At 40.5% G+C, this 27,194-nt stretch overlaps 1 protein-coding gene across 2 annotated transcripts in view; it reads left to right on the top strand.

The window, feature by feature from the left end:
- The first annotated feature begins 285 nt into the window (after nucleotides 1-285).
- Nucleotides 286-27,194, top strand: part of MAOB (monoamine oxidase B) — a 120,142-nt gene continuing 93,233 nt past the window's right edge. The window contains exon 1 of one of the 2 annotated variants that reach the window (XM_011938654.1): nucleotides 286-507. In XM_011938654.1, the coding sequence (XP_011794044.1) occupies nucleotides 462-507 (46 nt within the window). In that variant the 5' untranslated portion in view covers nucleotides 286-461. The remainder of the gene's footprint in view (nucleotides 508-27,194) is intronic. The other variant, XM_011938655.1, reaches the window with a different exon arrangement.

The raw sequence follows: 27,194 nt of genomic DNA, 5'->3' as shown, positions 1-27,194 counted from the left end.
TTCTTATTATTTGCCCTACACCCAAGGAATAATTCGGGCCCTGAAGGAAGACACCCCAATTTGCCATCTTCCCAGCCGCCAAGCTTGATAGTGCACTAGGGAGGGTGATGAGAAAATACCGTGCAGAAGGTTGAGGAGTGGGGATTCTGGGGCGGGACTCTTCGAGGTCCTAAGTGACCTCTCCGCCCAGGCACCCGCCCTCCTCGGGCCTGGGCGGCAGAGCTGCGGGCGGGGGCGGTGGCCCAGCGCTGCACCCGGCCTGCGCGTAGGCGGGCGGGCGGGGCTGCGAGTCCGGGCTCCCGGGGCGGGTAATATAGCTGCTCGCCGAGGCGCTAGTGCGCGGGGGCAGCGCGCGGCAGGCCGGCGGGCAGGCGGGCGGGCTGGCTGGCAGGCAGGACTGGGATCGAGGCCCAGAAACCGGAGCAGCGGGCAGCAGGGAGGCCTGAAACGGGGCGAGCGCCATGAGCAACAAATGCGACGTGGTCGTGGTGGGGGGCGGCATCTCAGGTTAGTCGCGGCTGTGCGCCCTCCTTCCTCTTCACGCGCTCGGACAGGTGGCTGCCTGGGGGAGACGCGGGGGGCGGCCGTGGGGCGGGGGCTGACCCTGCAGTCCCCAGACTCTCCATGCACGGGCGGGGCTCTAGTGGGTCCGGAGTGCCGTGCACTGAACCCTCCTTTGGGGGCAATTTTGGGTGCGTTCCTCGGACCCAGAGGCCAGAGGCTGGAAGCCTGTTGCACCTCTGGGGCCAGACTTTGAACTTCTCCCCCAGAAGGCTGCTGGGCCTTCGCTTGCTGGAGTTTTCGAAGCCAGGGAAAAGGGGTGGGGAGGTGGCACAAAGGTCAGTCATTTGCTCCAACTTGACCTGGACACTCCGCACCCTCGCTTGGAGCAAGCATGCACCGCATGGTGTTGTTGTCCTGGCATCGGGAAAACGACCTTGAACAGAAGAGGTTGGAGCCTGGCCAATCCATTGCCAAAGACTTTCCAGGCCCTCCTGATTCTTTGAGATTCTGTGATTGTCATGGATCTAACCTGAGGCTGCAGTGCCTTTTTGGCAAATGCCTGTTTTCCTCCTATCCCTTTCCCACCCCACTCCACCCCACCCCACTCCTAGTGCGGGGTGGCCAAACGGCAGCTTTGCTCTCTGGCCTAGCCCATATTTGGCAAGGATGGGAACAGACACTAACCCCTCAGCCACAGGGGGCTGTGTACATACCAAGGGCACCGAAAAATATAAGCCAGAAGAAGGGATGGGGGTAGTGGGGGCACACACCCTCTGTGGAGGATCTGGCAGATCCTATGGGATGGGGTCAATGGGAATCAACAATGCTCTCAGTACAGCCTGTTTAATGGCCCCCTGGGCATGCTTTGGCCCACCTCCTAACGCTGCCTAGTACTTGAGCCGTAATTAGGACACCTCCAGACCCGTGGATGTGGTGTCTAAGACTTGCCTTAAGGAATTCTCAAGTAGCTTTCAGGAAGTAGGGGTTGGCCTTGCTCCCTGCCAGGAAGGAGGGCAGGGCAGAGTTGTTCTGATTCTCCTGTGGCTGGAGAAAAACCCAAGGCATTGGGTGTTTGGTGCTGACCGTGGTCCCGTCCTCCTGCCTCTGCTCCAGCCTTCCTCCCCTTTGGGTGGGATCTCAGGCTACCATGTCTGTCTAGCAGGCTCAGGTGAGCTCACCCATGCCAGGCCCTGTGCCTGGTGTTGCAGGTACATAGATGTGTAATCACAACATGCTGAGGTTGGCCAAGGCTGTGTATAAATTCAGTTTTCTTTCAGCATTTTTGACATCTTCTCTCCTAGAGGAACTTGGACTTTTTTGCATACCTACTTAGGTGTTTTAGAAAATATTACTAAGTGCCTCTTGATGCTGCCTTGCATATTACCCCATCTTACGGAAGCTGAAGTTTCTCTTTTCAGGCCCCCAAAGTCATTTTCTTACTAAAGTATGCCTAATGGGTTCAGATTTTTCTATTTTCCCTTCATGATTTGTCCCTTTCTGATTCATACTCCAAGCCTTCAGGTTCAATCACATTACTCATGTTAGACTCATCTGGAAAAGGTAGATAAAGGTTTAGCTATTTTTGCAAGCAATGGTGAAACCTCTGCGTTCATCCTCCGAAACTCTGATCAAAACAAGGTACTGATGAGTAGATCTGACTTTTCTCGAGAACATTCCACGGAATAGGCATTGTTCTAAGAACCAAAAAAGCAGGCTTCCAAAGCCCAGTCTTACTCAATTGCTTCATCTGCTACATGGGGATAACACCAATTAGTCACTGCTAGATTACAGGGCAAGTGAAACAATGTGAGTGAAATAGCGTTGCAGAGTCTGAAATATGGCACAAGCTCCTCAAGAGTTTTACCCATTTATTCAGACAATAGGAATTGAGGGAGGCTGTGTAGGGGTTTCAAAAATGGATCATACTGTTCTTGCCCCAGAAGACTTGTCAATTCAAGAAGGGAGATGGGATACTCACAATACAAGGTAGAAGGTGGTGCGTGCCATGGGAGGGGTCCATTCATTGATTCATCATTCATTCAATGAACATTTACTTCCTGTTCCACGTTTTGTCCCAAAAGGAATGAAAGATGATTTATGCAGGGCCATTGTTCCTGGGACCCTCACAAGCTGATGTGGGAGACAGTCAAGAATAATTACTACTCTTTGGCCTATGACAGGTGCTTTAATAGTGCACATAAAAAGTTCTAGGGAAGGTGATTGGAGAGAACATCAAACTCTGAGAAAATCTAAGAAGAACTCACAGAGTTGGTGACATCTGAACTGTGTCTTAAGGGATGAATATGAATTCACCAGGAGACTAGATGAAGAAAGCATTTTTAAACTAAAGAGCAGCTTGTACAAAACCACAAAACTATGAAAGAACATGGCAACGTGTAGGAGAACTTAAGAGCTTCATTGTGGAGAGTTGCCAGAGGGGTCTGGTGGGAGAGAAAGCTAGAAAAGTCAGTTGGGATGAATTGTGGGGAGGCTTGTATGTCAGAAAGGTTTAGGTCTTTCTGTGAACAATGAATGACATTGACGATTTCTTATTCACAGAGTGCCATGCATCAAATGGCGTGTGTCACATCTGGTGGTGATGTTAGCAAAAAGGGGATACGAAGAAGAGGGAGAAAAGGTTTTGGGAATAGATAGGACATCTAGAGTTGGAGGTTCCGGGAGGACACCCAGGGAGAGAAATCTAGCAGTTGGAACGAAATTGGGGTTACAAATGTGTACGATGGAGGTTTTAGTAGATGAAATGGCCAAAATCGAGAGTGTAGTGTGTAGAATTTTCGAGTTAGTAGGTGACCAATACAATGATTTACGTTTTAAAGTCTCTGGATTTGACTCTGGGTTCTAAACTTTGTTAATTATTAAACTTGTGACATTCTGGCCGTTCCCTGATAATTTTTAAAGCTGTCAGCAAATTTTAATCACTCCCTTTGGGATAAACAGAGATGTACTGGGAGGATAGCTGGTTAATACATAACTTTCTTTCTTGATGTTTTGAAAGTTCCAAGATAGTTGTAGACTAACTTTTTAGAAATGTGTATGGTGTATAAATGAGTATTCACGGAAATCTCTTTTACCCAAGGGGCAGGTCATCTCCAGAGACTTGGCAGAGCAATGACATCTCCCACATGGAACTGGACAGCAGCATGTTGCATCTGTCCGCCATCTCTCAGTTTTAGTGTTTGGGTTGGTGGAACCATGGAAACTATCTTCTGCAATTCTGGAATAGCTCTTGTTCAATCCCCAAAATAAAAGCTAAAAAAGGCAACTTGAAGCAGAAGCAAGAAAGTTTTGGCCAGGCTTGGGAGAGGAGATTTGGTCGTTTGAGGGTGGCAGGCACTTGTTTGAGATCCCTGGAAGTGTTGGAACCAGACTTCCAAATTGTAACCAACACCTGGCAGGTGATATTTGTGGCAGGGAGAGCAAGCCTGGCTGTAGGCTAGTGGTACCAGCTTTGGCAGGGAATGTCAGAGATGGCTCATAAAGGGTCATGAGTTGAGGTGTGTAGTGGGCAGATGTGGCCCATGTGTTAATGGCAAAGCCTCTTTCTCACCTTTGGTGAAGAAAAATGGAGAACTTCCCTGGGCTCCTGTAACCCACTTGAATGTCCTAAAAAATAATAACTATACGGATGTGCCTGGAAATTTGTATATCCTAGTCAAGGAAAGAATAGACAGAGGTAATATAGCAATATTAAAAGAACATAAGATTTAACTTGGAGGGCTGAGACGGGAGGATTGCTTGAGCCCAGGAGTTCGAGACCAGCCCTGGCAACATAATGAGACATGTCTCTACACACACACGTGCACACACACACACACACACGCACACACACAAAGCTGGGTAGAGAGGAGTGCACCTGGAGCCCCAACAACTCTGGAGGCTGAAGTGAGAGGATTGCTTGAGCCCAGGAGTTCGAGGCTGCAGTGAGCTGTGATCATGCCATTATACTCAAGCGTGGGCCACAGACGAAGACTGTCTATAAAAAAAGCTGGGGGTGGGGGGGGTAGAATAGGTTTTAGTGTCAAGCAAACTAGTTATGAATCTCATTTCCTATGCTTACGTATATGGAACCTTAAAAGGTATATAACCTCCCAGTATTTCAGCTGCCTCATCTTTAAAATGAGACTTATGATGCCTTCCTGGCCGACTTGTTTCAAGGATTGGAAAGAATGCACATGTAGGACCATAAGCAGTGATCACTTCAACTTTGGCTTATAGGTGCCTTACGCTACCTTTTTGGAAATATATCCTTGTTTGTCTTGTAGAGTTTTTCAATCTAAGGGAGCAAAAACAGGCATTTCTGTATAACCACTTCTTTTCATCAACCAATAATTTTTCTGGATGTGCAGCATAGATAAGGTGGCAACAGGACGCCATGTATACTTGTAGGCATCAGGAGAGACTTGCCTGGCTTCAGCCTCATCCTGACTCAGTCCATTTCTTTATCCCCCACAAGGGGCCTGAGGAACTCAGGCTCACTTTGGGCTATGAGACCCTCTAGGTTCCGCATCAGGAGAAATTCCGGAAGCCTTAGATCTGTACTTCAGCCTCACCTCAACCTGGCTGTTATTCCAGTTCTGATCTGGTCTTCATTAAAACCACTTGTTTCCTGTCTTAACTACAATAGGTGATAAATGCATTCATAACACATGATATTATTTATTTAATAATAAATGATAAAAAGGTAGCATGTCAAGCATTGTCTACATGCTGTGCAAGGTGTTAGGAGCTTGATTAGAAAGACAAAAACTCTGTGAAGATTAAGAATGGCAAAGCCTTGTTCTTTCTGCTTGATTCTAACACCCCTGGTACACAGTGATGGGGCCGGTTGGTGGGCTGTGTGAGCAGAGCCAGTTGCCATTAGAGTCACAATTTCTAGGCCCTCACGTGTCCTCAGAAGTCACCGGGGCAGGCTTAAGACTTGGCTTGGCCATTGACAATGGCCACAATTTCCTTCTCTTCTGACTGGGTATTGAGGTCTAGGCTCCTGCCATACATACAGGGGCAGTGCTACGTAGAGCCTAGGGGTTAAGAGCATGGTGTCTACCCTGGTTCCACCACTAACTAGCTGTGCCACCTTGGGCAAAATAGTTAACCTTCCCATGCCTTAGTTTTCTCATTTGGAAATGGGGATAATAATGGCATCTATTTCATAAAGTGGCTGAGAGGATTAAAGGAAAAAATACATGTAAAGTGCTTGGAATGTGGCTTGGCATTTGGCAGGCACAAATTAGATATTGATTATTATTGTTCATCAGGCTGACAAAATGTCTGCTAGCAACTAGTGGTCTGAAGTGCCAGTGCGCCAGCTTCCTCACTGTCAAACTTTGGGTTGAGGAAGTGGTTTGTGGCTGTGCATGTGAATGCACTGACACACACACACACGCACGCACGTGCACGCACGCTCAGGGAACATTAGCCTGTAACAGGGATTCTGCTTCCAAGCCCTGTTTTCTTGGCTTGTATATGATTTACTAACACAGATGATGTGAGAAAGTCAGCAGCTTAATTTAAACAAAAAGCTTTAACTCTAATTATTTTAATACATATTTTAAGAGATAAATATGTCAGAAACTATAAACGTAAAACATTCTTATACGAACGGGAAGGAAGATCACACAGCTGTTAAACACAAGGGCACTGGGGACCTGGGACTTGGGTTCAAATCCCATCTGTTCCCCTAAATGTGGAGCTTTGGCAATAGGGGTGGCAATAGTAACAGTGGTTAGTTTTTTTGTGGAGTTCAATTATGGATGATTTTCATTTTTTTTCCATTTTCTGTCATTCGCAGATATTCACAACAAATATGTATTATTTCTGCAACTCATGTTTCCAGAAACACCATACTCTTCTCTCTCTAAAAAAATTCCTCAAAGTATAAATCACCAAGATGGAATGTGACTGCATCTTTCATTTATATCAGTGGCCTTTCTTCTTAAAAATATTTGAGGAAATTTTTGTTATTAATAAATCTGGTTATTATCCAGGTGTGGTGGCTCAAGCCTGTAATCTCAGCACTTTGGGAGGCCAAGGTGGGTGGATCGCTTGAGGTCAGGAGTTCAAGACCAGCCTGAACAACATGGGGAAACCCCGTCTCTACTAAAAATACAAAAAATTAGCCAGATATGGTGGCGCACGCCTCTAGTCCCGAGCTACTTGGGAGGCTGAGGCAGGAGAATCACTTGGACCCGGGAGGCGGAGGTTACAGTGAGCTGAGATTGTGCCACTGCACGCCAACCTGGGCCACAGAGTGAGACTCTGTCTCAATAAATAAATAAATAAATAAATAAAATGTGGTTATTAATTCTTCAATTTATCCTTCTGCAAAAGATGCCCTGCTAGATATCAAAAGCCCTTTTAAAGAGCTTGTCTCTTCAATTTGTCTTGGTACTTCTTCAGCCAAGTTTCTTCAATCTGTCTTGGTTCTTCAAAAGTGGGGGAATGTTCCTGGGCTCACTCCTACAATTCTCAATAAACGTTAACTTTGTTATTTGTACAAGTCACTGGGCAGTATTGAATTGAGGGCACCCTGGAATCATGCAAGATCGAATACCCTTGTAGGGTGCAAAAGTGAGCCAAATTGAGGGGCCACGTTCAGGTGTAATATGTGTCTGAAGAATGAGTGTTTTTAGCCCCACAAGAGAATGCTTTGGAAATTTGCTCAGGTTAAATATGTACCATTATGCTTTTGCAAGGATCTCATTTGCTGGGCTTAATTTATTAGTAATGTGTCTGCATAAAAGTTGTTATTTCCCCTAAGAGGAGGCCACAATGGTATAAATTTCCTTCCTGATTTTGAATATTCAAGGAACAAACTTAGAAGACCAAGCTAAAAAATGCTTCGCTTTAATAGAATCATTGGTGACTGAAGATGGAAACATCTTTAGAGTTTTACACACTAGTTAAGATCGCCTGGTTTTACATCCAAGAAAAAGCACATTTAGAGAGGGAAAAGGGCTGGCTTCAGACCTCACAGCCACTTCTTTTGAATAAAATTACTGTCCTGGAGGATGAGCCCTCAGCCTTAGGAGAAAATGCAAACAGAAGGGCATCCTGATCAAATGGTGCCGGGTGGGAGGCTGGAATCACTAATAGTTTGAATGCACTATTTGTACTTTCTGTTTCCATGCTCACAAAATGGATCCATCTTCAGCCTCCTCCGTTAACTCAGTACATAAAAATACAGAAAGCCAATTCCCTGTTAGCAATGTTTCCTAAGTCAGCATACATTTATTTACTGAAGGAAGGTATAGAAAAAGAGTAAGACTAAGTTCCCAGCCTCAGGAAACTTAAAATGCAGATGGAGACACAAGACTAGCACATACATGCAATAAGGAACAATTAAAATAATGTGTAATTGAATTCTGAACTGTGGGACCCAAGGACTAAGTTAGAAGAATCATTAAAGACCCCAGGAGTTGGAGAAAGTCTCATTAAGGGAGTAGAATTTAATAGGTTCTGAAGAACAGTCCAGGTTTGGGAAGGCAGAGAAGAGAGAGGCTTTAAAGATGGGAGGAATCATTTAAATCATAGGAACAGAGACTTCAGTTATCAGATAATATTTATATTTACAGGACAGTAGAAAGTTCAGCTTGTCTAGAATAAAAGGATGGGGAGACATGGGAAAGAAAGTTAGTAGGAGTGGGGCAGGATCCAAAAATGAGTGAAAAAGCGAAAAGTTAGGTTTTTTCCACTGTGAGAAATAGGAAGGCATTGACAGTTTATGCTATAAAGATAGGGTGGACGGTTGTGTGCCTAACAACCAGGGAAGCCAAGACATGGATAGAAATTCAGGAACAGGTTGAGAGGTGATCAGCTGATTATAATGTATTGGGTTATTCTGAATGCCCAAGGGAGGTTTCAAGAGAAATGGGGATAGAAAGAAGGCAAGAATGAGTAGAAGGAGGTCTCCAAAGATGCACTTTGCTTTCTTCACTGTCTTGCTGGCAGCCTATCCAGAAAAGAAGTATCACAAACAATAATTAGTTGTAATTTAATGAAGTTGTAGGCACTCCATAAAACATTCACCACTGTTACTATTGCCACCCATATTTTCTTTATGCAAACTTCCCTCCAAAGTTTTATCATTGGGATTGAAGGACATGACTGTCTTTACATTTTTTCTTCTTTAAAACACTAAAAACAGAGATTTTCTTCCCAAGGGCTATGGCCCAGTTTACTAAATGATAAAACGTGTATCTCTGGCAATCTCAAACACAAAGTGAGTAGTTCATCTTATTTGTTATATAAAAACTGTCAGCCAGGCGCGGTGGCTCTCACCTGTAATCCCAGCACTTTGGGAGGCCGAGGCGGGCGGATCACGAGGTCAGGAGATAGAGACCATCGTGGCCAACGTGATGAAACCCCGTCTCTACTAAAAATACAAAAATTAGCTGGGCGTGGTAGTGTGCACCTGTAGTGTCAGCTACTTGGGAGGCTGAGGCAGGAGAATCACTTGAACCCGGGAGGCGAAGGTTTCAGTGAGCCGAGATGGCGCCACTGCACTCCAGCCTGGCGACAGAGCAAGACTCCGTCTCAAAAACAAACAAACAAACAAAAACAAGAAAACCTGTCATTTAAATCTTTTGTTTTGTGAGAGAGGGGCACCACCAGCAAACATCTTCAGGTAGGTCTGACCTTTCAAATGTTAGTCATCTTACCATAGTCTCCATTTAATGGCATCTGAAATGTCATATACTATCTAATTTCCACTTCATATCTGAAATTTGAGCTCTTGATCTTGTGTTAGGCATCTCTTAGCTAGGCCATTTTCAATTCTATTCTCCTCTTCATCAACATTTATCAGAATTACACAACGATGAAGGTGTCCTACTGAATTCTTAGTTTTATTTGCTCTCCTTCTAGCCTGAATAATCGTCTCTTTTGCTTAACCTCTCCAACATTTTTAATGATTCTTTTAATTGAATTTGGAATCCTTACTTCATATTTTGAAGTTGGGGCTGCTTTTTATTCCTGTGATCCCAGTTGTGTGTGTGTATTAAATTGTGTATTGATATTACGTCTTTAAATTATATCTCACTTCTTTGGGCTATTTTCCAGTTTTCTACATTAAAGAAACAAGCTCCTTGGAAGAGCTTTTGTTATCCAGCAAAGCATGTTTTTTTAAGAAGGATAAAGTGAAGAATTAATAACCAAATTAGTTAATAACCAAAATTACTTCAAACATTTTGTAAGAAGAAAGGCCACTGATAGAAATGAAAGAAGCAATCACATTCCATCTTGATGATCTACAGTTTGAGGAAATTTTTTAGAGAGGTGCGAGTATCATTTTTAATAACATGAATGCAGAAATAATACATGTTTATTCTGAAGGTCTGTAAATTATAGAAAATGGCAGAAAGAAAATGAAAATCATCCATAATTGAACTCCATAAAATATTTACCACTGTTACTATTGCCACCTATATTTTCTGTATGCAAACTTTATGTTGTATTTACTGTACTTACTTGTATCCCCTTTAAAAATAAATACCAACATATTATGTTTACCTATGTCTTAAATGTTTTTTCATAATTTTATAACATTAGTTCATATGATTGTATTACAACTTGTTGAAATCAATCTCCTATTGCTGAACATTTGTGCTTTTTTCAAACTTTCTGCTATTTTCAACAAAGCTGTTATGAACCTAAATTGTTGCACATAATTCTGATTGTTTCTTTAGGAAATTTCCAGAGACAAATGTTAGAAACCTTTCTAAGGCATTTAATAATTATAGCAAAATTGTCACCCCAAGAAAGTTTTACCAAGTTACCGTATGATGGAATTGTAATAATGGAGTTATTAGCCATTTCAATAGGAAACCAACATTTCCTCCCCACCCAACCATTCCCCAGACGGTACACAGATAATCAAGATTCCTTACCAGTTTGCAGTTGTAATTTAATGGAGCTGTAGACACTAGAAATTAAAAATATCTTCAGTTTTGTAACATTTTAGAACATTTTAGTGGTGGCAAGTAAATTTTGCTCTCTGTAACATGCAGGAAAGCTGTTTTTTTTTTTTTTTTTTTGGCAATTACTACCTTATGCCTACCATTATCTACTGAGAATGTATACTTTTATAGTACGTTTAAATTTATTGGTTACTGTCTAGCCTGTGCTTCCAGAAGTTTACCATCATTAATTAGATAACTGTTGTGTTTCCATACAGAAAAGAAAATCGATAGCTGTGTAACAAACCATTTTCTATGATTAATTATTTTTACCCATCTAGATAAAACATGAATATAGCCTTTGTTCACAGCCTATTGTAACAGCTGATCAAACAGCTGTTTCATGTTTTACATTTTAATTTCCTCTGTATTTTGCATTCAAATCCTGTGATAGAGTTTTGTTTATTTAGGAGACCCATAAGATAGAGTCGACTCTTTCAGAATAGCCCTTTTATTCTGTGCCAGTTAGTCGAAATCAAACAGACCTTGTTAAGCACCGATGATAAATACACATAAAGGCGTGCACTAAAAGAGTAGTCCTCGTTCCATCAAATGTATTTCCCTATGTCATTGTTCTGCAGGGGAGAAAAAGAAATTTGTTCATTCGTTGATTCATTCAGTCATTCAATAAGCCCTTATCGAGTGCCCTATTTACCAAACATTGGGCTAGGTGTGGGAATACACAGATGGGTAATACATGTGCCCATCTTTCAGGGGTACACCAAGCAGAAGGAGGCAGATATGTAGAGGTGAATGTTCTGAGAGGTGATGGGTGCTGAGAAAGACATGCTTATCTGGATCAGATGAGACAGAGAAAAGGAGGATAGCAACTTCACCTCAAGGGCCTCAGAGGCCCTGAAGGAGGATTTGGCAATGGAATTTACTGGACAGATAACCAGCAAATTCAAATGTTCTTCTTTGAAATATAGCTTTAAGTAGTTGGAACTTAAATCTATATTCGAATATACATAGAGTGTTGAAATTTCACTTTCACTCGTTGTATAGTGGATGCTATAGTAGGCTGTCCCACTACCTTCAGGACCTGCTGAGAGTGTTGGCTGCTGCTGGCTCACAGCCAAGTCCCTCTCTGAAAGTCACCCTTGACTGAAGGGAGCTGACTCACCCAGGCCTTATCACCCTCTTGCTTCAATGCAGGACAACTCTGAAGGGCCACATTAGCCTGAGAGCTCACTGTAGGTCTGATTGATTTCTCTGTTGCGATTGCATCTCTCAGTTCAACTCCTTCCTCTGCCCAATCCTGCTTCCTTTCTTTCTATGTGTTGAACCCTGATAAAGCTTCTATGTGCAAACCCATCCCAGATGCTACTTACCAGGGGATCCTAAGCTAGACAGAGGATAACTGAACAGCATTTTTGCTTAGCATGTCACAAGATGTTCTAATCATGAAGCTTCAGTCAGTTGAAGGGAGAAGCAATTAAAAGGCATGACCTTTCCCATGTCCTTTTCTTTTCTTTTTTCTTTTTCTTTCTTTTTTTTTTTTTGAGACAGAGTCTCACTCTGTTGCCCAGGCTGGAGTGCAGTGACACTCTTGCCTCATTGCAAGCTCCGCCTCCCAGGTTCACACCATTCTCCTGCCTCAGTCTCCCAAGTAGCTGGGACTACAGGCACCCACTACCATGCCTGGCTAATTTTTTGTATTTTTAGTAGAGACGGAGTTTCACCATGTTAGCCAGAATGGTCTCGATCGCCTGACCTCGTGATCCACCTGCCTTTGCCTCCCAAAGTGCTGGGATTAAAGGCGTGAGCTACCGCCCATGTTCTTTAATGGCCTCCACCAAGGATGCAAGAGGCCGGTAGGGCCCGGGGAAGGTGCTTAGCCTCATCAGTTCTGGATAATCACTCTTTGGTGCCCTGAGAGCTCCCAAAGTAAGGGTGAAAAGTAGAGGTTGATCACTAAGCTGGCCCAAACACTCTCTGGGGAATCCCATTCTTCTCTTACCACTCTGTGTGCTGATTCAGAGCTGAAATTTAGAGCCTCTGATCTGGAAGTGCTCGAAATATGGATTCCTTCCTTTATTGGAGAAATCCATGGCAGTACAACCAACAGAGAAATTATGAAACAGCCCTAATCTGTGAAGACTGGATACAGAAGGTTGGATGCTGTCCATCTATTCCAAGCCACCATTTTGGATCCAGCTCAGATTCTGGGTTCTTAGAAAAATAGTACTGTTGGCACATACCTCTATTCTTTTATCCTGTGACCATTTCATGCAGCTTCCTGTAGGATTTCTCAGAGGGTGTTGAAAATGCTGAACGTGATTATTAAAAACATGGACAATGGAGTTCTTGATGGATAAGGGAGAAAGGGAGGTTGTGAGGGAGCAAGCTGGTTCATAGATTCAAATGGAGATGTTAATAGATTGGAGGTCTTTGTGTCATTAAAGAACATTTATATTAGAGCAGTTTGAGCAAGTGAACTAGAAAGATAGGAAATCACGATTGTGAAGGGGTGTTCTATAGGGTTTTGACCTTTTGATTGTGCTACTTGGAAATAACCATTGTTTAAATGAGTTGCAACATTTTCAATCAGCATGTCCAGAGATTTAATTTTCTATATGATTCAAAAAATTATGTAAGAGTCAGAAAAATGATTTCCTTTCATTTTATTTTATATTTACTAATCTGCTATTGTTTTTACAACAGGGCGGAAGAGACAACTATCCATTTAATCTAAGTTTAGAGATTGACAGAAAAGTCCCTCTGTTTTATTGAGAAAGACAGGAATCATACACTTTGGGGTCCTAAAGATTTTAAGTAGGTCTCTGTTAAAATTGCATGCAGGTCACTGGGGAAGCTAACCCCTCAACTGCTTATTTGCTATGTGAGTGATGTACAGCAGCGTGGGGAGGGGAACCAAAGCAAGGTGCTCAGACCATAGCAGCGCAAAGTGGCTGGGAGACAAAGGCAGGCTTTATCTCTCAGCTCATTTTCTTGAAGACGATTAGAAAAGCATAGAAAAAGTCAGAGGCTGTACAAAATTTAGCATTATTTAAAGTCTAGTGGGAACAGCACTTTGTTCTTTTCCAAAACAAATTATAATAGAGGGAGAGAGATCTTGTCCTTCCCATATCCCATCAAACTACACTTTATGCAGCTAGACCATTAGTGTTATGACACTGTTAGCACTTTGAGAATCCTGTTCTCTGACTGAAAAAGAAAAAGCACATTGTTTATGGAAGGGTCTGTAAAAGGAAATTGCGGGCTAGTCTTCAACCCTGTGATTCAGCCTCTTGTATTTACTATCTACCCGAAATCTTTGCTGGCAACATGCCATTCTATCCCCGTCTGTCTGCTACGAGGCTATCATTTAGAAAACATTAACTGAATGCCTCCTGTATGCTAAGTGCTAGGAATGAATAATCAGGTTCCAGTTCAACACATTCACACACACACACACAAGAATTGATGTGAAATTACATTTTCTCTGCTTATTTATTTTTGGCACATGCACAAAAATGTACTTTTTAAATGAAAGAAGCCTCTCGGTGCCTTGAAAGAGCTTTGCCTTTGGACAAAGTTAGAATGGATACCAAGATCACTTTGGCTTTGCTTTCCAAGTCTCTGTCCTCTGCTAGCTTTTTAAGTTTTACTCATAGGTGGTATGATATTTCTGACCTTATAAGGGGTATAAGTAGAATATCATAAGTGCCTTTTATGTTATCAGAAATTGGGCTGCACACAGGAACGGTCAGTGTCTGAAAGGAAATCACATGGTCCTAGTTGATAAAAGGCAGAACATCCAAAATATACCACCTGTGCCCTGCTTCTCTCCCCTTGTTCCTTTCTCTCTGATTTCAGAGAGAATGTGTCCAAGGGGGAAATGAGTTTTCTGTAGATAAATCAGTCGGCCAGTCCACAGTATTGAGCTTCCAGTGGACAGGTCTGTGAAATGGGGAAAAATACAAAGAGGTTGAGATGACAGTAAGTAGGAAAGGTAAAAGCATTTTGCATGTAGAAGAAAAATCATTTGGGGCATGCACTTGCTGTATTTCTGGGTTTTAGTTTGTGATCAGAAAACTAGCAGAAGCTGATGAAAATGGGAAAACATTTCTTTTATCCTATTGTGTTCTTTTAAAAATATATTTTGCCAAACAGATTTTTTTTAAATCTAGCTTCCTTCCCCATAGATAAAATCCTTTGGAAGGAGTCTGTAGGTTTAAAGGTTGCTTGAGAATACATTTAAAATTAATCTTTAAAATTAAAGGGATTAGTGAATTTTAAAATTCCATTGAATATGTATTTATGTGTAAAGATGTTTGAATACTTTTTCTTAGGAAAAAAAGGATTTTTAAAAAGAAGCATTAGCACTTATAATTTAAACCAGCTTTTAAATGATGCACCCTATATATAAATTTTAGCATCATTTTTCAATATTTTAAAAATGCAATGAAGACCTCCATCACAGGTGAAAAATGATACCTGCAAGTAGTTTTTTAAATGGGAGCTTTTTCAATTTTGTAGTTGTAGCTGTATGTAAAGAATGAACAAAATACATGTGCAAAATATAATAACAGCAATATCTGCCTGGTATTTCTAAAGGACTTTGGTTACATATAATTCTTGTACACATGATAAGAAAAGGAATGCTAATTTTTTCCTCAACAAATACACCCTTCTTATAAGGTGGTCTGTGCAGTATATTGGTTTGTATAATTCATACATTAAGTGAAAGGAAAGAAAGAGATGAGTGGAAACACTTATCTCATACTGTTGTCTAGTTGAATATTGTTTTTTCCATCTTTGACACTTGAGTTTTGTAGTACAGTGCAGTATGGGGTGTTTAGAGCCTATAAACTGTTATTTAACTAATACTGTTTTCTAAAATACTTTCCATGATCTAAGAAAAGAATTTCTAGTTTCTTGGGCTATGTATTAACTGGGCATTCTAAAACGTCACTTCTCCTCATCACTTCCATGGTAGCACGATTTCCTGCTTCCCTCCTAAATCACTAGTGCTCCACCAGTCTCCTTTGCCAGCTCCCTTCCTTTGCCTGTTTCTACTTCTTTGGCCACTAATGTTTCCGGTTTCAGGAAGTGGAACCATATTCTGGCCAGGTTTCAAGCCGAGAGTCTTGACATTTGTAGCAGACATTGCAGGGATCCCACCAAATCTCCTTGGCACTTATTTTCATACACATGAACTTGAGACCTCTGTCTGATGCTAGTTTTTGCCCGCAGGCTTTCTCTGGCCATTGGAACTCCTCTTGGCTCAAACCCAGGCAGGCGAGCAGTGGGAGTGGGGCTAATGTCTCCCCAAAAGCAGCTGTCAGTCTATGACTAACATGATTTGACGGATGAGCAACCCATCTTCCTCATCTCTTAGGATAGCTAAAGTGTGCTCCACACTGTCCCCCGGATTTCCCCACAGTTGCCCACGGTGGTAACCACTTAACTGTCTCCATGCCCCTTCTGGATCTGGTGTTCCTCTCGTGGACCACTGTAGTTCCCAGAGTCTGCTCATTTGTGTCCCATCATTCGGTCTAGTCCTTTTCCAGTCCATTTTGTTTTTCTATTATGATAAAATACACCTAACATACAATTTAAAGTATTAACTGTTTTTAGGTGTAGAGTTAAGTGGCATTAAGTACATTCACATTGTTGTACAACTATCACCACCATCCGTCTCCAGAACCGTTGCATCTTCTCAAACAGAAACTCTGTACGCATTAAGCAATAATTCCCTTCTTCCCCAGCCCCTGGCAACCATCATTCTACTTTCTGTCTCTATGCATTTGACTGCTCTCAGGTCTTATATGAGTGGAATCATACAGAATGTGTCCTTTTGTGTCCGGCTTATTTCACTTAGCATAACATCCTCAAGGTTCATCCTTCTAGTTCATTCTTACAGTAAAGGAATTACAACTTGTGAATGGGAAAAAAACAGATTGGATTTTTTTTTAGTCACAAAACATATTTATTTTCAGAAGTGATGCAAACAGAGTTGTTCAAAGACAAAGCTAAATGTTTGTCGACCTTCACCTCATTCCTGCCCTCCTGAGGTGACCTGTGTTAACAGCCTGGTGTATTTCTTTCACATATTTCTCCTGGAAGGGCAATTTTTCTAAAATGTAAATCTCATGAGGTATACTCTTCTGCTTCAGATCTTTCCATGGCCCCCATTACCCCCAGGATAAAGTCTGAAATGATGGTTATGGCCCAGAAACACTGAAGACCTGAACTCGGCATACTTCGGATGCCTTGTTTCCCGTGACTCTTCCTAGGGCTCTGTAGCTACCCTGATCCACTTTGAAGTTCTTGAATAATCTGCAACCTCTGGCCTTTGTACCTGCTTCTCTCATGTGTAGTCTTCCTAGTACCCGTGACTTAGGTAACTTTTGATCATTCTTCCAAATATATTTTAAAATTCACTTTTAGGGGTCCTTCCTCGTCTGACAGACCTGTGTGAACTACATTAGTGCCTGCAGCCAGAAAAAAAAAAGCTTTTGGGCAAAGAGTCAATCGCTGTAGTTCAAGTAAACAATGGTTGTTCATAGAAGTGAATGAGGAGGGAATATGGGTGCAACATCGACAATACCTGCTACAACATTTTTCATGAAAACCTCTGAATCACTTGAAAGAGCAATGATAATAATAATCAATCTTATTGGTTCTAAAATTTTATCTTCATCAGATTTTTAAATAATAGCTTTGTTGAGATATTATTTACATACAATTCACCCATTTCAAATGTACAATTCAGTGGGTTCTCATAGAATCACAAGGTCTTATGATCATCACTCCAATGTAATTTTTGAACATTTTGTCCCCCTAAAAGAAAACTCCGTATCCCTTAGCAGTCATTCCTCATTCCCCATCACCACCGTCAATCCCTCAGCTCCTTACAACCATTAATCTACTTTCTGTCTCTAGATATATGCCAATTATGAACATTTTATACAAATGGAATCAAACACTGTGTGACCTTCTGTGTCTGCCTTCTTTCATTTAGCATCATGTCTTCAGGGTTCATCCATGTTGTAGCATGGATCAATATTTCATTCCTTTTTAAGGCCAAATAATGTTCTATAATATGGGTATACCATAATTTATTTATCTTTTAATTAGTTGATGGACATTTGGGTTCTTTCCACTTTTTGGTTATTATGAATGGTGCTGCTATGAACATTCTTGTACAAGTTTCTGTGTGGAGATATTTTTATTTCTCTTCAGTATATACCCAGGAGCGAAACTGCTAGATCATACGGTAACTCTTTGTTTAACCTTTTGAGGATCACCCTCTTAAGATTTTAAAGTACGATCTGCAGTGATTTACTGACTGTCACATAGTGCAGGTACACCTACAAAGTTATCATTTTGTGCTGCCTCCTGGATAGAGGGTAGAGATGCCTGGATTACTGGGTTACCTGTGCCTCTCATATGCTTTTCTGAGATGGTTGGTGCTGGGAGAGATCCTTTGGGAAAAACTCTTAGCCTGTTCAGCTTCTTTAGGTAAGACGCTGTCCTGTGGCTGACCCAGTTCTGGCTAGTTCTGACCCAGTTCCAAACGTTAAGTACAGCATCCATGTACCATGCCAAACCATATCTTTCCCATCCTTTGAAAGCTGACTCTGGGCCATCTTGAGTGTTGAAATCAAACCTAAACCTCCTCTATGTAGTTAAGCCCAAAGCCCAAATAAGATGTCATATTGGATTGTTTGAGGTGATTGTTTCCTGGATTGTAGGTATTCCTGGAAAATAATTTGAAACAAGGTAAGCATCCAGGAGTGAAATGCAAACTAAATGGAAATTAAGACACATTCTAGTTTACCATTCATAAATGGCACAAGACCAATGAAGCTAAAACATTTATCACTAAGAAAATGATTATCCTAAGCAATTTTCCTAAACAGTAAGCATTTGGTAAGTAATATATATATGTGTGTTTACAGATAATGTATGTATATATTGTATATAAATTTATGTTTATAAAATAAACAAAATGTTTCACATGAAAACTCCAACTAAATACATATATATTTAATGTATGCATGTATGAATTGTGTTTACCTACATGAATATATTTATATATGCATATATTTCAACATTATGTTTAACATGTAGTAAATATTTTCCTTAGCCTAGAGTTACAGATACTGATGCCAAGTTCAGTTCCTTAATTGATGAACAATAATTATGTTGTATTCATCAGTTGAAAAAGCATAATATAAACAATGTTATTAAATTCCAAGATTTACAGTGTAATCTAATAGAGATGTATTGGTGGTGTTAAAACAGCAATTAAAAGAAATAGCTCCCTAGCTTTGAAAAAATAATATGCGTCTTTCTCTACATCTCCCAATCTGATCATTAGCTTGTAATTGAAGTAAATTTCATAACGTACCAAGCAGTTGAGCTTTGGGACAGCATTTCTATCAATTTACTTGTATCGGTTACTTTTCTGAAATAGAGCGGGTTAGTAGCAATATAAAGGAAGGTGGACTGTGATTTATAGAGAAGTCTGCAATTATGTGACTAAGTGCTTAATTTAGGGATCTCAAAAGTATAAATTTATTAAAAAAATTGATCATTTGTAAAGATAATTCAGGAAATAGTCCAGTAAATGAAATTGCCCCTGTGGTATCATGACTAAATAGGGGTTTTTTCAACTAATTCTGGGTGAATTATTTTTATAAATTTACTTTAAAGACCTACTATTTAAAGACAACTACTCTTAACTTTGGGTGTGTATTTTTTCCAGCCTCTTAAAAATATATACATTTGTTTTGGGTATGTGTGTGTGCACATGTGTACCAACCACACATTTATATTTGCAGTCATAGTATAGACACGATTTTGTATCTTTTCAAAGATACAAAGATGTATGATTTTCTAACATAAGCATTTTCCATATTATTACAGTCTTTAAGAACATAATTTAAGTAACATCAAATAAGGCATACCATAGCTTACTTAACTAATACCAGACTATTGGACGTTATGTATTGTGTGTGTGTTGTTATTATAAATGACAGTGCACTAAATATATTCAGAAATAATTACTTATTCCCATATTTGGTATTATTTCCTTAAGATTGACTCATAAGGTAATAATTCCTGATTTTAAAATACAGACAGTTTAATGTCTTTGACAGATACTGCCAAATTGTTTTTCTCAAGTACTTTACCAATTACTCTTCCAGCCAGCTTTGTTTCGTCACACTGTTGGGATCACTTAATAGCATCCTTTGCTTTATCAATCTTTTCCAAATTGAGAGTGAATGTGGTATTCTAACTTGGGAGGTGAAAAATGGTTATTTTTCATTTTTAATTGCTAGCAAAGTCAAATATTTTTCTTGTGTCTCTTATTTAATTATATTTTCTGGGGAGGTTATTTTTACTTCATTTTTTTGACTTGTGGTTAGAATATGGGGTGGAATCCATTCTTCTTCCTGAATGAACCAGTGTTTGTTTATGTTTATGTTTCTGAACTGGGTAGGTAACTCATAAAAGAAATGTTTTAGCCAAGCCGTTGAGTTGCTTTCTCTGCCTTTAAGAGCCTTTATGCCCTTCCAGTGCATGTATTCAGTGAGTGTCCCAACTACTTCCAGTGTACAGATTTCACACCCAGGTGTATGGCCAATAGCTACAGGGTGAGTCCTGATACTGCAATTAAAGTGGCCTGATCCAATAAGTAGACTTCCTTGAACATATTTTCTGTATAGTATTAGTGTATGTAAAATTTGTGCTGTGATTCTACTGCTTTCACAAACCTTTAGTGAAACTCAGTGGATTCAAAACTCACTTTTCCTAAGATGACTCCCAAATCTCTGTATTTTCAGCTGAGTTAACAAATGTGAAAAAAAATGTTTATTGGCTTTGAATCTGGGTCAGTTAAGAGAGACCAGGAATTGGGGAAGCATGAGATAACAGATGGACATAGTAAGACATAGCACTAAGAATACACATGAAGAACCCCACAAAAATACAATACAGGGTAAAGGAAATAAAGACTCATAAAATCAAACATAAATCCAGAGGGACAAAGAAGCACAGAAAAACATAACATCACTGCATAATACTCTGGATTTAGAATTTTGTCACTAAAGACATATAAAATGTTTTAATTTTGCAACTGTGGGTGTAAGGGGTGACATTGCCATTTTGAGTTGGCAAAGGATTTACTTCTTTGTTCAGGAGGAATTTGTAAAGGAGAACAGGTTTCTCAGGTCTGGATTATACCTCCCTTCAGCATGATGGAATTGACCACTCCTGTTACAAGAGGCTTTACCTTTCAACTTGGGTTGCTGACTCATTTGACAATTTTGGACTATGTCCAAAGCTTGAGAATACAGAGAGTTTGTTCAAAGTACTTAAAAATACACACACACACACACACACACACACATTTCAGCTGGAGTATAATGCTAAAATACATTTGAAATGTAAGAAATTTCTGTAAGTAGCTAGTACAGCATTGAACAGGTATCTTTCTTTTCAATAATCTAACAGTGCAGGCCTAGAATTTAAATACCCCAGAGGAAATAATAATTAACAAATCCCTTAAAATAACTCTTTAAAATTTCAGGTACTTACATGACATTCAGCAAGGGAAGCATTTTAGTTTTCCAACAAGTGCCCAAAATGGTGTTACCGATGGAAAGAAACTATAGACTTTAGACATGAGGCAGATAAGTGATGGAGCTGACATTATGCTATTGATATTTGGGGGTCTGTTTTGAATCCTTGTCCGGGTGGAAAACTACCCTTCTGCTCTGGTACTTTAAATTTTTTCCTTGACAAAATTTTGTATTAAATTTGTAGTTAAAGAAACATTTGGAACAGAAAACTTAGGACTAAAATTTTAGAGGACACCTGTGATCAAACGGTCACCTTGACATTAAAATACTTTTTTGATATGTCAGACTTTGAGTAGAAATGCATTCTGGTGGACCCACTAGAGTAAGTTCTTTGCAAAATGAATTGCTCTTCATCCTTCTGAGGTGAATTAATTGACTTGTCTGAATTCTTTCCTGCCAGAAACAAATATTTGTTGAGGATGGCTACATGCCAGATATTCTCCCGGGTGCTAGGGATAAAGCAGGAAATAACACACGCAAGATCTCTGCTTTCACAGAGCTTATTGTCTAGTTGGTGGAGGGGAGCGGTCACATAATAAATTACCAAAAGGACCAACAAAATAAATACTTAGCTGCCTACAAAGTACTGCTAGTGATAAGTTAATCGATGAAAAGTAAAATAGGATGCAGTAATGGGGCAGAGTCAGGGAATGCCTCTTCCTTAGAGAGAACATTCAAACTGAGATCTGTGATCCTGAATATGTAACTGTCAGGCAGGTGAGCATTACAGGATGTGGAAACAGTTACTACAAATCCCCTAAGGCGGGAACAACCTTGCATTTTCAAGGAACAGGAAGCAAAACAATGTGGCTATAGTAGAATGAGCAAGGGGTGGTAGGAAAGACAACTAAGCAAGGGTGAGGTCATATAGGGCCCTGTAAGTTAAATTACAGTGTGAGACTCCTGTTTGAAATGGAAGTCCTTAGAAGATTTGAAATACAGAAGTGTCATCAGTTGAATTTTGTTTTGAAAGATACCCTGAGATGTGTAATTTAAAATCTTAGAAAGGCAAGAGTTGAAGGAGTTGCAGGCTTTTGCAATAGTACCAAAGAGAGACGATATTTTCTTAGACCAAGATGGTATCAGTAAGAGTGCTGAGAAATGGTTGTATTCAGGTGACGGTGACTTGGTGATGTATTGATTGGAGGCCAGAGTGGTCAGGAAGAAAAAGAAACAAGGACAATTCCTGGATTTTGGCCTGAATTACTGGGTGAATTGTGTTAACATTATTGAGATGGAAATGACTAGAAAGGAACTGATTTGGAAGAGAAAACTTAAAAGCTCTGTTTGGGACATGTTATAATTGACATGTTTATTACATAAAGGAAGGCACAATTAAGTAGGCAATTTACATATCAAGTCTGAAGCTTCAAGGCTATGGAATCGGTTGAGATCACCTGTGAATGATTGAAGAAAGAAGAGGCTCAAAAATGGAGTCTTGGGACTCTCCAATGTTTAGAGGTTAGGAAGAGAAGAATCCAGCAAAGGCATTTAAGAAGAAACAATGAGTTAGAGAAGAAACCCATGGAAGCCTGTGGCTCAGAAACAAAGGGAAGACAGCGAGTCAAGAAGGAAGGCATGACCAAATACTGCTAAGAGAACAAGTCATTTAAGGACAAAGGTGTGCCCACCAGATTTAGCAATACGAAAATCATTGACATCTTTGCCAAGAGCAGTCTCAGTGAAAGAGTAGAGATGAAAGTCTGACTGCAGTGAGTTGGGGAAATAGACGCAGTGTGTATAGATTATTCTTTGAAGAAGTGCTGTGAAGGGATTCAAAGGGAAAGGGAGGTATTTGACCACATATTTTTTGAAGATGGAAGATACCAGAACGTGCTCATGTGCTCATAGTAATGATCCAGGACAGTAGAAGAAATTGATGATGCAGGAGAGAAAATATATGATTAGCAGATCGAAGCCCTGATGGGGATGGGATCTAAAAACTGTGGAGAGGATTGGCTTCCTTAGAAAAAGAACACTTCATTTAAGTCATGGGAGGGAAAGTTTCACATACAGGCACAGGTGAAGGTGTATGTATAGGTGGGTTGATTATGGAAAGATGAACAAGTACTTTCATTTTCTCCATAAAAATGAGGCATTATCATCAGCTGAAGAGGGATGGAGGTGGGATGGTATCATGTAGGAAGTTTAAGAAGAAAAGATATAAAGCAGCCATTTTGTACAGTGGAAAATTAAAAACTATTGTTCAAAAATATGATTCATTTAATGGTAGGAAGGCATCTGTCAAATACCTTAATTTCAGAATTGGCCTTAATTTCAGAAAAGAGAGGTTAAAGTATTCTTTCTGATGATGATTAAGCAAAAGATACTGCTCAGATTGCTCCAGGTTTATGATAAAAATGTTATCGACAGAAAAAATTGCTTTATGTCTTCTCTGCTATGGTTGATGGACATTCATCCAATCCATGACACGAATTATCCATTTGTTTTGCTCTAGGTTAAAAAGAGAGTGGTTTTAGACTCAGTAATTTTGTGTGTGTGTGTGTGTGTGATGCATAGTTTGAAGGAATATTGAAAGCTAGATGGTTATACCAATATTGTAAGACTTGATCTATAGATAAATCATCTATATTGAATCCAAGGATGATGAGAGATGCTGTAGAAAGTCCCAAGTTGTCAATAATCATTTGTAGGCAGATAAATGTGCAGGAAAAGTAAAGGAATCATTAATTCCCAGGCCCAGCCTGCTCATCACCAGACAGCAGCAGCAAGTCCAATATATGCAAGTAATTCTACACATATAATCTTAGTATCAACTCTGTCTGGAAGGTATTGTCACCATTTTATACATTGGAATTAGGAGAAGAAATTACTTGCCCAAGATTCCACAGTGCCTCAGAGACAGAATGGTGTTAGAACCTAAGTCTTCTAATTTCAAACCAAATACTTTCTAAGATGTTGGACTCATTCATTAATTGAACAAATATTTGTTGGGTATTTGCCATGTAACAGGCACTGTACTGAGTTCCTTATGTATGTTACCTCATTTTTTTCACAGTTACTTTATGAGATAGGAGTAAACATTTTTACTTTTTTACAGATCAGGAATTTGAGATTTAAAGAAGGAACAAGTTTTATCACTCAGTCCATGGCAGACCCAGAATATGAAAGATGTCTAATTTTTGCACAGATGTTAAAATTTCTTTTTCGAAGTCGTATGAAGCCAATTTAACATAAGGAATTAATTAAAACAATTCAATTGGCAAGAGTTGGGACCTACCACTCAGCATGATATCTCGATATTCTGACTAAAACACCTGGATTTGTTTTTGATTTGGGGCGACTGAGCAGATGTCCTAAAGTGAATGGGGAAAGTAGATCTCAGCCACAGGCCCCCCTGTAATAATTTGCCCAACCAGCAATAGATACTTTGTTTTTCTCTAAATCTTTGCACTACTGGTAATTTCTGTATGCCAGGTCTTCTTCTGATGCTTGACCCTGACAACTGCATTCAGGGCGTCTCGTTGAGATCTAGAATGATTCTTTTTTTAAGTATAAATTATCTCGAAGGGATTGAATCTAATAAAGATATAAGTAATTTCATCTGTGTTCCATTTGAGGCCTTGTCTTCACAAACATTGCCAGCTTGTTTTGGCTTTTGTTAAATCGTTTCATCAAACCACGAGCTGGGTTTTGGCCAGACATGGAAAGGTTTCATCCTATCTCCAATCTGTTGGTATGAAATAACAGGAAAAGCCTCTTTCCAAAAATAATTTGAGTGAAAAGTTAAAAATTATGGAGCTCCCCAAAAGATTCTTGTGGATTTAGATGCAAACTCTGCCTCAGTCTGCCTTCTCCTAGCCAGCCATGGTATTCTCCTTCTTATTTTGGGTGGTCCAATAAGGGGTAAAGTATTTACTGCTGTGGAAAATCCACACTAGGGAGTCCTAACACACCCTGGGGCCTGATTAGGGCAAATTCTCTAGAGGAGGTGACACTTGAACTGGTTTTGGGGGATGAGGTGGAATTACATGAAATCTCAGCAGAATAAATGCCTGGAAACACTAAACATTGTAGAGTGTGAAAAGAGTCACAATGGGGGGAAAGGAGTTCAGTGATGCCAGAGTGTAGGATGTGAAGCAGAAGGAAAAGAGGCTAGAGAGATTGGCAGAGGGCAGGTCTTGCTAGATATTGCAGGATATCATGGGTGAGATGGGATACGGAACCTGAAAGACTGAAGCATGAAGCCCAAGATTTAGGTTTGAGCTCCTAGCCCAATGACTGGGTCCAAGTAATAAGACAGAAGGAAACCTGGGAAAATCAGTAGGATTTGATCATGTATTGGTTCAGGTTTGTCAGTGACCCCTACTTTGTAAATATGCTTCACATACAGGAAGGAGGAGTTTCCTCAGTGGGTTGACAGAAAGCCCTGTTGGGGAACAGGAAGAGCCTCCATCTTTGGAGCCATGCAAGCAGCTGACTTGAATCTGTGAGGGCTCAGGAAAATGGTGTCTGTCCTTTGCTGAAGCCACATTCCTATTAATGGAATGAGGCCTAGATGGTAGCTTAGATCAGAGGTTCTAAATTGGTGGCCCATGGACCAAATCTCTCACAAGTTGGGGCTGGCTCGCCAGTGTTTTAAAATTTGATTTTAGTGTTTTTATTCAGCTCTCCAAAGCCCTTGCTCTTGGCTATTGTTTTACACTTGCCCATCTCACACTTTACCTACTACTCTACTCAGCTCCCTAGGACTTTTGGGTTTCCAAGCCCTAACTTGGAATGAAAAATGAAGACGAAATCTTGCCAGAACCTCAATACCTCTGACTCCGAGACAAGTCCAGGTAATGTAACTTCCAGAGGCTAGCACTTGGGAAGTGGGAGGTGGAAGTTGTTTTCAGAGCAGCAAGAAATGGGGGAGGAAATTCTTCGCAGCCATATTGGCAGGGTCTTTCCTTTCTCAGGAAGGCAGAGGCCAGGGTGGGATGGACTGCAGGACTCCAGGAAAGTGCTTTTGGGATGTTAGCCTTGCTGCAAGATTTAATTTTATGTGGAGATGATCACAGAACAGGTAGTTTGTGGCCGAGCACGGTGGCTCATGCCTGTCATCCCAGCACTTTGGGAGGTCGAGGTGGGCGGATCACCTGAGGTTGGGAGTTCAAGACCAGACTGACAAACATGAAGAAACCCCGTCTCTACTAAAGATACAAAATTAGCTGGGCAAGGTGGCACACGCCTGTAATCCCAGCTATTCAGGAGGCTGAGAGAGGAGAATGGCTTGAACCCAGGAGGCGGAGGTTGCGGTGAGCCGAGATCGCGCCATTGCACTCCAGCCTGGGCAACAAGAGCAAAGCTCCATCTCAAAAGAAAAAAAAAATATATATGTATACACACGTATATACACACACACACACACACACACACACACACATGAATAGGTAGTTTGTGTTGAGGGTCCAGAGGAGGCTTTCCAGTCGATGGTGTTTATGATGGGATACTGGCAGTGTAGAAAGGCCCTGGATCGAACGCTTTTACCTTAAATGGAAAAAAATAAATCTAAATTGTAGTTAAATGGAACAAGAGAAAATAATGTGAAAGTACAGTTGACCCTTGAACAATACAAGCTTGAACTGCATGGGTCCACTTATATGTGGATTTTCTCTGTCTCTGTCACCCTTGGTGCAGCAAGACCAGCTCCTCCTCTTCATCCTCCTCCCCAACCTATTCAACATGAAGACAATAATGATGAAACCCTGTTTGATGATCCACTTCCACTTAATGAATAGTAAATGTATTTTCTCTTCCCTATGATTTCCTTAGTAACATTTTCTTTTCTCTAGCTTACTTTACTGTAAGAATGCAGTATATAATATATATGTCATACAAAGTATGTGTTAATGGACTATGTTATCAGTAAGGCTAACAGTAGGCTATCAGTAATTGAGTTTTGGGAGAGCCAAAAGTTATACATGGATTTTTGACTGTACAGGTGGTTGGTGTCCTAACCCTTGTGTTGTTCAAGTGTCAACTATAGATATAAGCAGAAGGTAAAATCTACTATAATTGAATTTTTAAAACACTAGGATTTCAGCAGCGTCTTCTATAAGAACTAAAATAGTTGAGGGGCCAGGTGTGGTGGCTCCCGCCTGTAATCCCAGCA

Source organism: Colobus angolensis, unplaced genomic scaffold (genome assembly GCF_000951035.1).
Source record: "Colobus angolensis palliatus isolate OR3802 unplaced genomic scaffold, Cang.pa_1.0 Scaffold176, whole genome shotgun sequence".
NCBI lineage: Eukaryota > Metazoa > Chordata > Mammalia > Primates > Cercopithecidae > Colobus > Colobus angolensis.
Note: the sequence above shows the minus strand (reverse complement) of the source record. Positions and strands in the feature narration are given on the sequence as shown.